This window comes from Prionailurus viverrinus, chromosome C2 (genome assembly GCF_022837055.1).
Source record: "Prionailurus viverrinus isolate Anna chromosome C2, UM_Priviv_1.0, whole genome shotgun sequence".
Taxonomy (NCBI): domain Eukaryota; kingdom Metazoa; phylum Chordata; class Mammalia; order Carnivora; family Felidae; genus Prionailurus; species Prionailurus viverrinus.
The window spans coordinates 10,828,040-10,843,537 of NC_062569.1; the positions used below are offsets into that span (position 1 = coordinate 10,828,040).

The 15,498-nt window shown below is 44.2% G+C and overlaps 1 protein-coding gene across 1 annotated transcript in view; it reads right to left on the reverse strand.

Annotated features, from left to right (window-relative positions):
- Positions 1–14,734, reverse strand: part of CMTM8 (CKLF like MARVEL transmembrane domain containing 8) — a 109,809-nt gene extending 95,075 nt beyond the window's left edge. Inside the window, exon 1 of the mRNA XM_047874966.1 lies at positions 14,491–14,734. Coding sequence (XP_047730922.1) covers positions 14,491–14,637 — 147 coding nt within the window. The 5' untranslated portion in view covers positions 14,638–14,734. The remainder of the gene's footprint in view (positions 1–14,490) is intronic.
- Between the last annotated feature and the right edge of the window lie 764 nt (positions 14,735–15,498).

Genomic DNA, 15,498 nt, shown 5'->3' on the forward strand with positions numbered 1-15,498 from the left:
AGATAGATGCATGTATATATATGCCAAAAAACCCTATACTCAACAAAAAATCTGAATTTGGGCTGGAAATGTTATTTCTCTAAAATTCTACAAAAGAACAAAGAGAAGAAAAGTTTGGGGGGAAAAAAACTGAAAAGATACCAAAGACAGTTTAATCTCTCCTGCAACTTTTAGACTGAATAAAGATTTTTTGGAAGGAGAAAACAGAACAGATGCAGGAAATACAAAAAAAAAAATTTCTCTGTGCTGAAGATCAATTTGGATATTAGTTACATAGGGTCCAATGAAGGCTGAGGACGAATAAAGAATGCCTTTCTAGACACATAGTGTTAAAGTACATGACCTCTACAGATCTCTAAAGATAGAAAATTCCAAAAGCTTCTAGGGAGATTTAAAACACCATTTGGTTGCTCAGAGGAAATGAGAACATTATTCCCACAGAGCAGTGGGTTTATAGCCTGCAGCAAACAAGCCCTCTGACTTAAATATTATAAATGTTATATTCTGCAGTAGATTTGCAAAGGACATATTCTCAGCAGGGAACACCAGGGGACATTAGGCTAGAGCTGTCCTGAAAGAGGGACTTCAGATCTTCTCAATCAATCCCAGATTGGGGGACCAGCATCCTGTCTGCCCAGGGAGAGACCTCACCAGTAGTCAGGAAACTCCAAGGAAGGGTTTAACCATCTTCTTTTACTCCCACCCACAACAACCTGAAGCTCCACTTTAATTACTGCGTATGGTTGAAAAACTACCTTTCACAAACTATTTCACCCCAATAAAACAACATTCCATCGCAATTTCTTGCTACACCACCAATGCCATCTTTCTACATTCCACATCTTTCTACATTGGGTAATACAACATGCAAGTCACTTCATGCAAGGCCGGACTGCAGCTGAGTCTGTGGGAATGCACAATCAGGAAATGGACAAGGAACCTAACAGGTCTGCCTAGGGTCTACCAGACCATCAGGTCTCTTATTAAAAGCACTGGATGCTGGGGTGCCTGGGTGACTCAGCCAGTTGAGTGTCCGACTTCGGCTCAGGTCACGATCTCAAGGTTCTTGAGTTCGAGCCCCGCATTGGGGTGTGTGCTGACAGCTCGGAGCCTGAAGACTGCTTTGGATTCTGTGTCTCCCTCCCTCCCTGCCCCTCCCCTGCTCTCTCTCTCTCTCTCAAAAATAAATAAACATTTAAAAAAATAAAGAGACCAGAACATAACAAATGTTAGCCAAAAAAGTAGACAAAATATCACAGCAAAAGAATCAAAAAGGTTGGTCTTACATATGAGCATAGAAACAGCTTCTCAGATATAATATTAACAAATTAAATTCAAGAATAAAAAAAGTCTTAAAATATACTAGACTATTAAAGGAATACATTATAACTAAGTAGAGATGTATTCCAAGATCACAGGGACAATTCAACAATAGTTTTCCTAATATATTTCACCCCATTAGCAAATTAAGGGAAACAAAACCCTGGATGATCACATCAATAAACGCTCCTCACCCCAAATCCTATCTTCTAAATTCAACAATCATTCTTGATTAAAATAGGTACAAGTAAACTTCCCTTAACTCAACAAAGAATATCTATCAGGACCTATAGTTAAATCTGTACTACAATTAGTACATTGGAAACATCCCACTGAAAGTTTTGAGCTAGCCAAGGACACTCATATCATCCCAATCACTCAGCAAAATATACTGGTAGTCCCAACCTATGCAATAATGAAATATATATATATATATATATATATATATATATATATGTGTGTGTGTGTGTGTATGTATAAAAAGGAAAAGAAAAACAACCCTTATTTACAGATACCACTACAATTTACTTATAAAATAAATAAAACTATTAGAACTAGTACCTCAAATAAGATGGCTACACACAAGATTAAAATAAGAAAAATAAGAGCTTCCTTATAAAACCACAAATAATCAGAAATTGATAAATCCAATTCATTTTGACAAATCTCCCCTATCAAAAATTGAGAATTTGAGGGTGCCTGGGGGGCTCAGTCAGTTAAGCATCCAATTCTTGATTTCGGCTCAGGTCATGATCTTGCAGTGCATAAGACAGAGCCCCACATTGGGCTCTGTGCTAACAGCGAGGAGCCTGCTTCGGATTCTCTCCCTCGCTCTCTGCCCCTCCCCCACTCATGTTCTCGCATGCACTCTCTCTCTCTCAAAATATATAAATAAGCTGTAAAAAAAATTGAGAATTCCATATATGCTAACTAACCTGGATGTAAATAAAAAACAAATTTAAAAAATTGAGAATTCTTAATTCTAATAATACATAAGATTCATTGGAAAAAAACTTAGGACTTCAAAAGCATAAACTGACCCAAGTAAATAGAGAGACACAATATTCCTAGGTGATAAGATTCAATATCATATTAACTTATAGCACTAATTATAATTAATTATATTAATTTATACATAATTATATTATCAAATTAATTTATAAATTTAATGCAACTCAGTCGAAGTTGTAATGGGGTTTAAGAAACACCGATTCTGAAAATCACTTGTGTTAGTTGAAGTATACAAAAATAGCAAAGAAACATAAAAATTTGTAGGACTTACTCTACTGGATATTAAAATACATGATGAAGCTTACAGTAATTAAAAAGGTTTGGAATTGACTGAGAGATTGAAGAGAATAGGGTCAAGAAACAGTTACACATATATGGGAATATGATATGATTAATGGTAAGACAACTACATATCCATTCGGGGAAAAAAAGTGAAATCACATTCTTACCTTATACACACAAAAAGAACTTAGAGCTTAAGATGGTAAATACAGTTAACACTTAAAAAAACTTATCCTATAATTTCTTCAAATATTTGTATAATCCTGGGGGTAGGGAAACCATGTTTAAGCAAGGTGAACCCCAGAAGGCGAAATAAAGATAACAGTTTAGATTTCATGCGAATTAGAAACTTATTTTGATACAATGGCATGATTGATATGTAACAAGTGACAGAAAAAATTAATACCCATAGTATATAGGAAAACTATAAATCGACAAAGATGAAACATAGAAAAATATCAAGATATTATTTTCTTTATTTTAGAGAGAGAGAGAGAGAACACAAATGGGGGAGAGAGGCAGAGGAAGAGAGAGAATCTGAGCTGAACGTGGAACCTGATGTAGGGCTTAATCCCACAACCCTGGGATCATGGCCTGAGTCGAAATCAAGAGTTGGACGCTCAACCAACCGAGCTACCCAAGTGCCCCAAGATATTAGTAGATAAAAAATAGCTGCGGAATATATGTAATATGTTCATCCACATATGTGGGTCATACTATGTATCTGACATATACAGAAAAAGGTCTGGGAGAAATGTGAATGGTAAGTACACCAAGGCAGGTGGGTAGATGAGGGAGGGAGTCAAAGATGTGAGGCAGCAGAGACTTTAAGTTTTCATTCTATACATAAATGATCTGAAGTTTATCTTTACAATGAACACTTATTCCTTTGCTGCAAGATTCTTTAATTCCATTAACTTATAAATATATTCTCATTCTAAAAAAATGTAAACTTATAAAAAGACAAAACAGTTACAAAGCAAACATCCCATTCAAACACATTCCCCAAACCAATCTTATTTCTCTCCTGGGAGGTAATTTTCATTTCAGTTTTCTCTCTCTTTTATATCGTCACAACATTTTTTAAAGAAAGAAAGAGCCCCATGTTTTAAATGAAGAAAAAGCAAGCAGTTGCCAAAGGAAGAAATAAATGGCTAATGAGCATATTGAAAATATTCAACTTTGGGGGCGCCTGGGTGGCTCAGTCGGTTAAGCGGCCGACTTCGGCTCAGGTCATGATCTCGCAGTCCATGAGTTCGAGCCCCGCATTGGGTTCTGTACTGACAGCTCAGAGACTGGAGCCTGTTTCAGATTCTGTGTCTCCCTCTCTCTGACCCTCCCCCATTCATGCTCTGTCTCTCTCTGTCTCAAAAATAAATCAACGTTAAAAAATTAAAAAAAAAAAAAAAGAAAATATTCAACTTTGATAATCACGGAAATGCAAATAAAAACAATTCGTTCTGGGGTACCCGGGTGGCTCAGTCCTTTCAGCATCCAACTCTTGATTTTGGCTGAGGTCATGATTTCACAGTTCATGAGATGGAGCCCCACATCCAGCTTAGCACCTGCGATTGCTTGGGAGTCTCTCTCTTCCTCTCTCTCTGCCCCTCCCCCACAGGCACTCTCTCTCTCTCAAAATAAATAAACTTAAAAAACAAAAGACAAAAAAACAATTTGTTCTTTTTCACATGTCCAAGGCTCCCCTAAATATCAGCTGATGTTCTGACTAGGGATGTCCATGCCAAACTAGTTTTTATCATTTTGAGTATCTCCCAGTCCAACAAAATTGGCGAACGTTAAAAGAAGGTTTGAGTATTTGCAGGAACAGACCCTGTTGCACACTAAAACACCACTAGAAGAAATGTAAATTCGTGTACACTTTTCTGTACCACTTGGCAGCTGTATCAAAAGTCTTAAATACACATATGTCAAACCACAAAAAACTATTAGAATAAAGGAGGTCATCAAAATTGTAGGATACAAGGTCAAGGACACAGAACTCAATTGCATTTCTGTGATCTAACAATGAACAGTCTGAAAGTGAAATTAAGAAAGTAATTCCATTTCTCAAAAAGAATCAAAAGAATAAAATATCAAAAAGAATAAAATATTTGAATAATATTGGAATATATTGGAAATATATTGAAAATATTTGAATATATATTTGAATATATGAATAAATTTAAAAGAAATATAAGACACGTGTCCTGAAAACTACAAAACATTTGTGAATGAAATGAGAGAAAACCTAATTAAATGGAAAGACATCCTATATTCACGAATTGGAAATTTTAATTTTGTTAAGACGGCAATACCCCCCATTTGACACAATGCATGTTGAAATGTCAGCTACCCCTTTTTGCAAACATTGACAAACTGATACTAAAATCCATACAGAAATGCAAGGAACTCATAGTCAAAAAACAATTTTGAGAAAAGAAAAAACTTGGTATCCTCACAACTTCTGATTTCAAAATGTTCTACAAAGATAGAGTAATCAATACAGTGTGGTGCTGCCATAAGGACATGGAGATCAATGAAATAGAACTGAGTATCCAGAAATAAACCCTTATATTACATTTGATTTTTGACAAGGGTGCCAAGACAATTCAATGGGAGAAAAACAGTCTTTTCAACAAATGGTGTTGGGACAATTAGATGTCCATATGGAAAAGAATCAGCTTAGACCCCTGCCTCACACTATATACAAAAATTAACTCCAGGCACCTGGGTGGCTCAACTGGTTGAGCACCCAACTCTTTTTTTTCAATGTTTATTTATTTTTGAGAGACAGAGAGATAGACAGAGCATGAGCATGGGAAGGGCAGAGAGAGAGGGAGACACAGAATCTGAAGCAGGCTCCAGGCTCTGAGCTGTCAGCACAGAGCCCAACACGGGGCTTGAACTCACAAACTGCGAGATCATGACCTGAGCCAAAGTCAGATGCTCAACTGACTGAGGCACCCAGGTGCCCCGAGCATCCAACTGTTGATTTCAGCTCAGGTCATGATCATATAGATCATGGGTTTGAGCCCCACAGGAGGCTCCATGCTGACGATGCAGAATCTGATTGGGATTTCTCTGTCTCCCTCTCTCTTTACCCCTCCCTTGCTTGCTTGCTTGCTTGCTTTCTCTCTCTCTCTCTCTCAAAATAAATAAAAATAAACTTTAAAAGAAAAAAAAATTAACTCAAAATGCATCACAGACTCAAAGGTAAGAAAAAACTATTCAACTTTTAGGAGAAAACAAAAGTAAATCTTCATAACCTTGGATTAAGCAAAGTCTTCTTAGATACAATATCCAAAGCATAAGCCATAGTGTGTGTGTGTGTGTGTGTGTGTGTGTGTGTGTGTGTGTATGACTTTATCAAATTAAGAATCTTTGTACTTCAAAGGACACCATCACATAAAGTGAAAAGACAACCCACAGAATGGAAGAAAAATATTTGCAAATAATATATCTGATAAGAGACTTGTATCCAGAATATGTAAAGAGCTCTTACAACTCAATAATAAAATAATTTTTTTTAAATGGCAAAGGATTTGAATAAACATCTCTCCAAAGAAGGCATACAAATGACCAATAAGCATAAAAAGAGCTACTCAACATCATTAGTCATTACAGAAATACAAACCAGGGGCACCTGGGTGGCTCAGTCAGTTGAGCCTCTGACTCTTAGTTTCAGCTCAGGTCATGATTTCATGGTTTGTGGGATTGAGCCCCGCACTGGGCTTGGCACTAAGCATGGAGCCTTCTTGTGATTCTCTTTCTCTCTCTCTCAACTGCCCCCCCCCATAAATAAACATTAAAAAAAAAAAAGAAGGGGCGCCTGGGTGGCGCAGTCGGTTAAGCTTCCGACTTCAGCCAGGTCACGATCTCGCGGTCCGGGAGTTTGAGCCCCGCGTCAGGCTCTGGGCTGATGGCTCAGAGCCTGGAGCCTGTTTCCGATTCTGTGTCTCCCTCTCTCTCTGCCCCTCCCCCGTTCATGCTCTGTCTCTCTCTGTCCCAAAAATAAATAAACGTTGAAAAAAAAAAAAGAAAAAAAAAAAAAAAGAAATACAAACAAAAATCACAATGAGATACCACTTCACACCCTGTAGGATGGCCAGAGTTAAAGACAGAAAATAAAAAATCCTAATGAGGATGCAGAGAAATTGGAACTCAGATTGCTGGTGGGATTGCAGTGTAGTGCAGCCACTTTGGAAATAGTCTAGCAGTGCCTCAAAATATTAAACAAAGAGTTACCATATGACCCGGCCATTCCAATCCTACATAAGTGCCCAAGAGAAGTGAAAACATATGTCTCCAAAAAAACCTGTACATGAAGGCTCATAGCGGCATTATGTGCAATAGTCAAAATGTGGAAGCAGCCCAGATGTTCATCAGTTGATGCATAAACAAAATCATATATATGTGTATGTGTGTGTGTGTGTGTGTGTGTGTGTGTATACACACATATATATACTACAATGGAATATTATGTGTTAGTAAAAGGAATGAAGTCCTGATACATACTATGAGCATGGATGACCACTGGAAACATTATGCTAAGTAAAAGAAACCAGACAGAAAGGGCCACATATTGTAGGGCCATTTTTATGAAGTGTCCAGAAGAGACAAATGTAGCCTAGTAGACAGAATGTTGACAAGTGTAGACAGAAAGCAGACTAGTGGTTACTGAGGGGTGAGAGAAGGGACGAATAGGAAGTAACTGCTAATAGGTTTCCTTCTGAGGTAACAAAAGTATTCTAAAATAGTTGTACAACTCTGTAAGTATCCTACAAATCCTTGCGTTGTATACTTTAAAAGCATCAGTTTTATGATATATCTCCATAAAGCCACTTCTTAAAAAGGCGTATGCTAAAACTCATAGAACTCTACACTCAAAAGGGTGAATTTTACCGTATACCTCAAAAAACTCGACTTTAAAGAAAATGCAGAGACCTTTTAATTCAGTTCTAAGTACTCATCCTTAGAAAATATTAAAGAACAACCAGGAGGAGTTAGTATAAGGGAAGTTTGTCACAGTTTTAAAGGAAAGAAACATAAACTGAATAGTAGGAGTTGGACATTTATGGAATACTATGTGGCCGTTAAGAATGTCATAAGAGGGGCACCTGGGTGGCTCAGTCGGTTAAGCGTCTGACTTTGGCTCAGGTCAGGATATCACGGTCCGTGAGTTCGAGCCCCGCGTCGGGCTTTGTGCTGACAGCTCAGAGCCTGCAGCCTGTTTCGGATTCTGTGTCTCCCTCTCTCTATGACCCTCCCCCGTTCATGCTCTGTCTCTCTGTCTCAAAAATAAATAAATGTTAAAAAAAATTAAAAAAAAAAAAAGAATGTCATAAGATAGACCCATAAAAAAAGAGAATGTCATAAGAAATTAATTATTAATGAGGAAAAGGTAATTTATCAGGTCTCAGCAGGGCACTGGGCACTTTCAGATTGGGTAATCTGAATGGAGTTTAGTAAAGGCATTATTTATAAAGCAGGGTGCCGGAAAACCACAGTGATAGCGCAGTGCCTGGCAATGGTAAGCAGCTGGGAGTGAACAGCGATCAGAGCCAGGGAAAGTAGCTGTGTGGCAAGGGTGGCCAGATAGCCCGCCTTCCATGGAGGGACACGGTCAACCTGCTAAGAGCCAGCACTTAGGAATCCCAGGGACAGAATACCCGCAGCCTGCTCTCCTCTCATCCCACAGCCTCCGGTGGGTCCCACCCCTGGATGACTGCAGTGAAACATCAGAGGGGAGCCCCTCGAGACAGTCCGTGGAAATTAGCCTTTAGGGTGGAGGACAGAGAGGGGTGGAGAGTGGCTCTGAGGGACAAATGGGAGATAGCCAGCACAGGTGGCCACAGCAGTAAACAAAAAGAATAGTTTACAAGTGGCTGCATTTAAAAAATTACAGATAGATAATACTACAGAACGACTCGAAAAATGCTGGAATGGTTTATTCAGTGCTAAATGGTGGTTCACTCAGGGGTGCCTGGGGGGCTCTGTCAGTTAAGTGTCTGACTTCGGCTCAGGTCATGATCTCACGGTTCATGAGTTCGAGCCTTGCATCGGGCTCTGTGCGGACAACTCAGCCTGGAGCCTGCTTCAGATTCTGTGTCTCCCTCTCTCTGCTCCTCCCCCACTCGCACTCGTCTCTGTCTCTCGAAAATGAATAAACATTAAAAAAAAAAATTTAAGGGGCGCCTGGGTGGGGCAGTCGGTTAAGCATCCGACTTCAGCCAGGTCACGATCTCGCGGTCCGTGAGTTCGAGCCCCGCGTCAGGCTCTGGGCTGATGGCCCAGAGCCTGGAGCCTGTTTCCGATTCTGTGTCTCCCTCTCTCTCTGCCCCTCCCCCGTTCATGCTCTGTCTCTCTCTGTCCCAAAAATAAATAAACGTTGAAAAAAAAAATTAAAAAAAAAATTTAAATAGTAGTTCACTCAAAGTTCCTTAACAGTGGTGCTGTTGGCAATTGGTAAAGCAACTCTTCATCGTAGGGGACTGTCCCATGAACGTCAGGACATTTAGCAACCCTGGCCCCCCAGGAAACTAAACAACAGTAGAAGCTTCAAATATTACAATAACCAAAATTAAAAAAAAAAATCCTAGGCATGGGGTAGCACCTAGGCATGGTGCCTGTTAAGAACCACCATGGGGGCAAAAAATTATATGGGGTTTTCTTTACTTACCTACATTTTTCTATTTTTTCTACAAAGACTAGGCATTGTTTTCTGAAAAGGAAACTATGTTCACTTTTTAATTTTTTTTAAACATTTATTTACTTTTGAGACAGAGAGAGACAGAGCATGAACGGGGGGAGGGTCAGAGAGAGAGGGAGACACAGAATCCGAAGCAGGCTCCAGGCTCCCAGCTGTCAGCACAGAGCCTGACGCAGGGCTTGAACTCACGGAACGTGAGATCATGACCTGAGCTGTAGTCGGATGCTCAACCGACTGAGCCACCCAGGCGCCCCTCACGTTTTTTTTAATAAGAACTCAACAGGATAGAATAATTTGATTCCAGCTCTCAGTAAACTATTCATCTTTCCCCACCTAAGTCTGCTCATGACCGTAAGTATATGACAGGTGACCTAACATTATTCCACGGATGCTGTAATTCATTCCGAAGTCACCAATAACAGGAAGGGTACAATTAACTCAGCTTCTGAGTTAATTCTTCAAGTACTTGTAATTGTTATAAGATCAGAGCATCCGACAAGTCACAGGTCAAGTACTGGATTGCTTCTAGCTTGTTGTAAAACTTTAAACGGAAGGAAACAGCCACAATTTGGTTTCAACAGAAGGTTACATAGGCACTGCCCAAAGTGTTTGAGTAGGTTAGCTACCACCACTCACTCCTGTGGGAAAACGAGGGCTAGCGATTTTGACAACAGATTTGAGGAAACACTGTGTTTTGTTCTCTATTATTTCATTTCTCCTAGGTTCCAGCGGGAAGTCAGAATCTAAGTAATTCTTAGTAATTTTAAGTAATTACTAAGTAATCTTAGTAATTATTTGTCTCAGTATTTGGTTTTTTTCCATGGCAGAAAGTAACATTTTTCTGGGGGCACGTCTATCTTAGTCTCAGGGCTGGGAAGGCCAATAGTTTGAGAGCTGCTTCCCTCCATAAACAATCGGTGGTACCATATGGCACTACCTCCAAGAAACCATCCGCAGTAAGCCACATCCCGATTTAGACGTGACAACATGAACAACAAAAAAAGTACCTGAGATTAGCATATATCATTTAAGTGATTCTTCACCTATTTTATTTCAGAGAGTATTAAAAAAGTATTTTTTTTTTTTTAAATTTTTTTTCAACGTTTTTTATTTATTTTTGCGACAGAGAGAGACAGAGCATGAACGGGGGAGGGGCAGAGAGAGAGGGAGACACAGAATCGGAAACAGGCTCCAGACTCCGAGCCATCAGCCCAGAGCCTGACGCGGGGCTCGAACTCACGGACCGCGAGATCGTGACCTGGCTGAAGTCGGACACTTAACCGACTGTGCCACCCAGGCGCCCCTAAAAAAGTATTTTTAGTTTAATAGGCTCACACTACTGATAGCAATTTAAACCAGCAGAACTTTGCAGAAAGAGAATTTCAGAATATGTAACAAAGCCCTTAAATGTGAGTCCTCTTTGACACACAATTCTACTTAAAGGAACCTTCCCTTGAGAAAATCACTGGATAAATGTGGGAAGAGAGGCAAAGAGGGAAGAGTGCTATGGCACTACCTATACTGGTGAAACCCAGGAACATGTTAGTTTTAAAACAGAAAACAGAGGAAATCAAAGACGACATTTTCTTTTTTTTTTTTTTTAATTTTTTTTTTCAACATTTATTTATTTTTGGGGGGACAGAGAGAGACAGAGCATGAACGGGGGAGGGGCAGAGAGAGAGGGAGACACAGAATCGGAAACAGGCTCCAGGCTCCGAGCCGTCAGCCCAGAGCCCGACACAGGGCTCGAACTCCCGGACCGCGAGATCGTGACCTGGCTTAAGTCGGACACTTAACCGACTGCGCCACCCAGGCGCCCCTAAGACGACATTTTCTTGCAACAGAACGCTGTGATAACTGAGAGATCCAAGATCCTGAGAAACGTTTACAGTATGGCAAGTGAACACAGCATATCATGAACCCATGAGATAGATTATAAGAAAATGCATGCATAGAAAAAAAAAAGTGTACAAGGAGTTTCAGAAAAAAAAACAAAACGGAAAGGTAAAAAATAATTTTAAAAAATCCCCTTACACATACATGAGTTTTCCTGATTGAGAAAACACACCAGGTAGGTCCTCAGTATAATGGAAGAAAATGGACTCAGATGAAGGCACATTGCTGGGATCTTATAGATCTCTTGGGACAAAGGTCCTATAGGCTTCCAGAAAGGAAAGGAAAAAAAGGATGAGGAATAGAAATTTATGGAAACAGGAATCAGAATAGTTAAATGATAATGGAGGAACACTCAAAATTTTGAAGGAAAACAATTTACAATCTAACATTCTTTACCAGTCAAACTATTAATTATGTGTAACAGTCAAATCAAGACTTTTTTTTTTTTTTTTAAGAGAGAGAGCACAATCGGGGGAGGGACAGAGAGAGGGGAATAGATCCAAAGCAGGCTCTGCGCTGACAGCAGGGAGCCCGATGTGGGGCTCGAACTCACAAACCGTGAGATCATGACCTGAGCCGAAGTCAGATGCTTAAGGACTGAGCCACCCAGGTGCCCCTCAAATCAAGACATTTTGAAAGATGTAAATCTCGACTCATACATGCATCCTTTCTAAGGAAACTACTAAAGTCTGTGTGGTCCCCCCACTAGAAGTGAGGCAAAACAGAGAAGGACAGCGGTCAGGAGAAGCAGGGGACCCAGTGTTGGAGAGGAGTGGAGACAGACTCCCCATGGTGACACTGCAGGAAATCCCATGATGTCAGCTGTGCCCAAATGAGCAGGACAGGTGGGAGGAGAGGTCAGAGGTTCCCAGAGAGGATTTGGCCATGAGATGACCCTGATAGAATCCCGATGTCTCTCAGTTTCCTGATAAGAGATTTAGACAATTAAGGTAAAATTAGTGACTAAACAGAGAAAGAAGAAATGGAAAAAGAGAAGGAAACAAATTGGGCAGGAAAAGAAAAGTGCTCACAGACTACTCGGGGGCTGGGCTGTGAACAGTGTTTATGGTGTCCTAAGGTCAACAATGGGTATTGATTTAACCCAAAATATAGTAGGAGACAGAAAGAGTATATGTATAATAGGGGGGTGGGATGGGATATCTAAGAGGTGGTCTGAGAGTGTTAGAGCCACATGTCTCAGAGGGGGAAGTCGAAAGATAACACCTACAATGGTGGGGGGGGGGAATCAAGGAACAGCATTATAAATATGTTATTTAGGGCTCTAAGAGATTTGAAAGTGAGCACCTCTAGGTATGAAGACAGTGGGGCAAACTTCTAATTCTAAGACTATTTTATTCCTTAAAACGTGCACAGTTGTCAAAAACCAAAATTGAACTATTGGAGTGGTAAGGGTAATTTTTCTTACATGTGTTTCCATCTTTCAAAACATTTACTGAGGGGCGCCTGGGTGGCTCAGTCGGCTGAGCGTCCAACCTGGGCTCAGGTTACGATCCCACCTTTCGTGGGTTTGAGCCCCCTGTCGGGCTCTGCGCTGACAGCTGGGAGCCTGGAGCCTGCTTCGGATTCTGTGTCTCCCTTTCTCTCTGCCCCTCCCCCGCTCGTGCTCTGTCCCTCTCTCTCTCTCTCTCTCTCTCTCTCAAAAATAAACATTAAAACAATTTTTTTAATTTAAAAAGAAAATAAAACGTTAAATTTTTTAAAATTTATTGAAATTTTAAAAGACACATGTCAAAATATCAACAGTGGTTATTTCTACTGGCAGGACTATGGGCCATTTGCATTGTGTCCTTCGCTTTGCTATTTTCCGAAAAAGCGTGGAACACAGAGCATATGGATCACCAGTCAAAAACAAGAGGCATTTTACTTCGTGCCGGGTCCAGATCCACCCCCAGGTAGAAGCCCCCATCTCCGACTTCAGTTTCTGTTTGCTCTGCTGGAGCAAGGAAGTTGCCAACTACTTAACCCACACAGCAAATATTTGCCGAATTCCTATAAGCCAGGCCCTGCAAGGTGATTCCAATACCTTCGTTGTTGTGTGTGTGTGTGTGTTTTTTAATTGGGTCTCCTGATGTCCTCAATACCAGCGAAGGGAACTAGCTGGGGGATGAGCCCAGACAACACTGTGCAAACTTTACGTGCATTGGCATCGATTCCGTCCATCTGGGGCGGGGCCTGAGACGCCTGAGGAGCAAGTCAGCTACCTGATGTACCCAGGTTCTGTCGGGGGCTTCTCAGAGAAACCATCTGGGTCGTCCGCCACTTCTATACCACCATGGCTCCCATTCTCCAAACCCACACAAGCTAGATTTCAACTCCACACATTTCCAATGAATGTGTGTGAGATCGGGTGGAAAGGGTAGGCGGCTGGGAAGGATGCTCCTTGGCAGTTAAGCGCAGGGCCCTGGAGAGTGCCAGGCCCAGGGTTGAATCACAGTCCAGACACCCGCCCCCCCCCCCCACACCCCCGCCCTGGACTTCCCCTCTCTGTGCCTCAATTTCTTCTCATGCAAAATAGGATAATAATTGCACACAGGATAGGGCTGCTGTGTGGCCTGCATGAGGGCACAAGGCCAACTAAAGGTCTTGAGGAGGCCCTGGCACATGGTGAAACAGTGGCCACCACCGGCTGGTAACAGGGCTCCCTCCAGCCAAGAAGGACTGGCTGGGACTTAGAAGAAATCACTAGACCTCTCGGCCTCCATGTCCGGTCAAGAGGAGAATGCGCACGCCAGCCCTCCTCCCCAGGACTGCGCTGAGCCCAGGAGGTGCACAGCACCCTGCAGGAGACCTTCCGGTCCCCAACGGGGTCGAGGCCCTCATATTTTTCTCGGTACAAGTTTCTTAATTCACCTCGATTTTAACACCGAGGAGAGAAGTAGGCGAAGAAAAAAGTCCTCTCCTCTCCCTGAGTTCTGGAAGGCTTTGCTTTCAGGGAGGAGGCCATCCACCTGGAGATCAGGTAAGGAAGGCATCAGGTGTTCGTGACACTCGTGAACCCAAACCGAACGAACGCCCACCGAGCGCCTTGCTCCCAAGACCCGGCACGACCCCCGACGGGACCCGGCAAGCAGACATCCCGCGGCTCAGGCGCGCAAGGTGATCCGACCTCGCTCAGAGCGGTGGTCTCCGGGTTTCGCACGCCGGGGAGAAGGCGAGCCCGCGCGAAAGGCGTCCCGGGCAGGCGGTCGGCGGAGGCACCGCACGCGGGCCCCCCCGGAGCCTCCCCCGCCCCCCGCGCGCGCGGCACTCACGATCTCCGCCACGATGAGGAGCCCGGGCAGGGTGCGGAGGAACTCCCGGTCGTAGGCGAAGCTGCTGCTGCTCGTGGAGAAGTTCTCGGCGAAGGAGCTGGCAGTGGTGGTGACGGTATGCGAGCGGGCGCGCTGCGGCTCCTCCATCGCCGCGCCTCTCGGCGGGGCCGGCCCCTCCCCGGAGACCCCCAGCGCGTCGGGGGCCGGACGCGCGGCCCGGAGCCCGGGGGCCGCCGGCGGCGGGGGAGGGGAGCGCGGCGGGCGCGAGGAGGGAGGCGCGCCTGGGGGCGCCCCCCGGGGCCGGTCGCGCCGCGGCGCGTGTCGTGCGAGCGCTCGGCGCCCCTCGCTCCGCGGCGCGGGGCTCTCGGGCTGCGCTGGGGCCCGGGAGGAGAAGGAGACGGCGCCAGGGGAGACCGCCGGGCCGCCGAGCGCCGCGGCGGAGGCCGGGAGGAGGGGAGGGGGCGTGGAGAGGGGCGGGCGCGAGGCGGGAGGGAGAAGGACCGCCCCGCAGAGGCGCCGCGGGTCGGCGGCCTCTTCACCTGTTGCTGGGGACCGCGCGGCCGGACGGGCGCCGGTCGCGGCCGGGGCCGCGAGGCGGGCAGCCGGGCGGGCGGCGCGGAGGAGAGGGCGCGGGGGTCCCGGCCCCCGCCACGCCCCGCCCCCTGGCGCGCGCAGCCCCGCTGACCTGTCTTCTTCCACCTGGCGGCCGCGCGGGGGCTGAGCGGCCCCGGGGAAAGCCGGGCCCCTAGCGACGACCGAGGCCGGAGGTCGGGTGGTGACTCGAGTGCCAGAAAGAGCGGCCGGAACCCGGGCCCGGCCGGACCTTAGACCCGAGATTGATGGGAGGCCTCTGCGACTGCCCGGGAGAGGCCTGAACTTTTCCCCCTCCCGCTGTGGCCGCCACCAAAGGCCGGTGTTATTTCCTGCTCCTCCGGTCGGGAACAATTTGAGGAACCGACTTAATCGCCGGGCTTCGAGGGCAGGGCGAGACGCTTCCAGGCGCTCGCA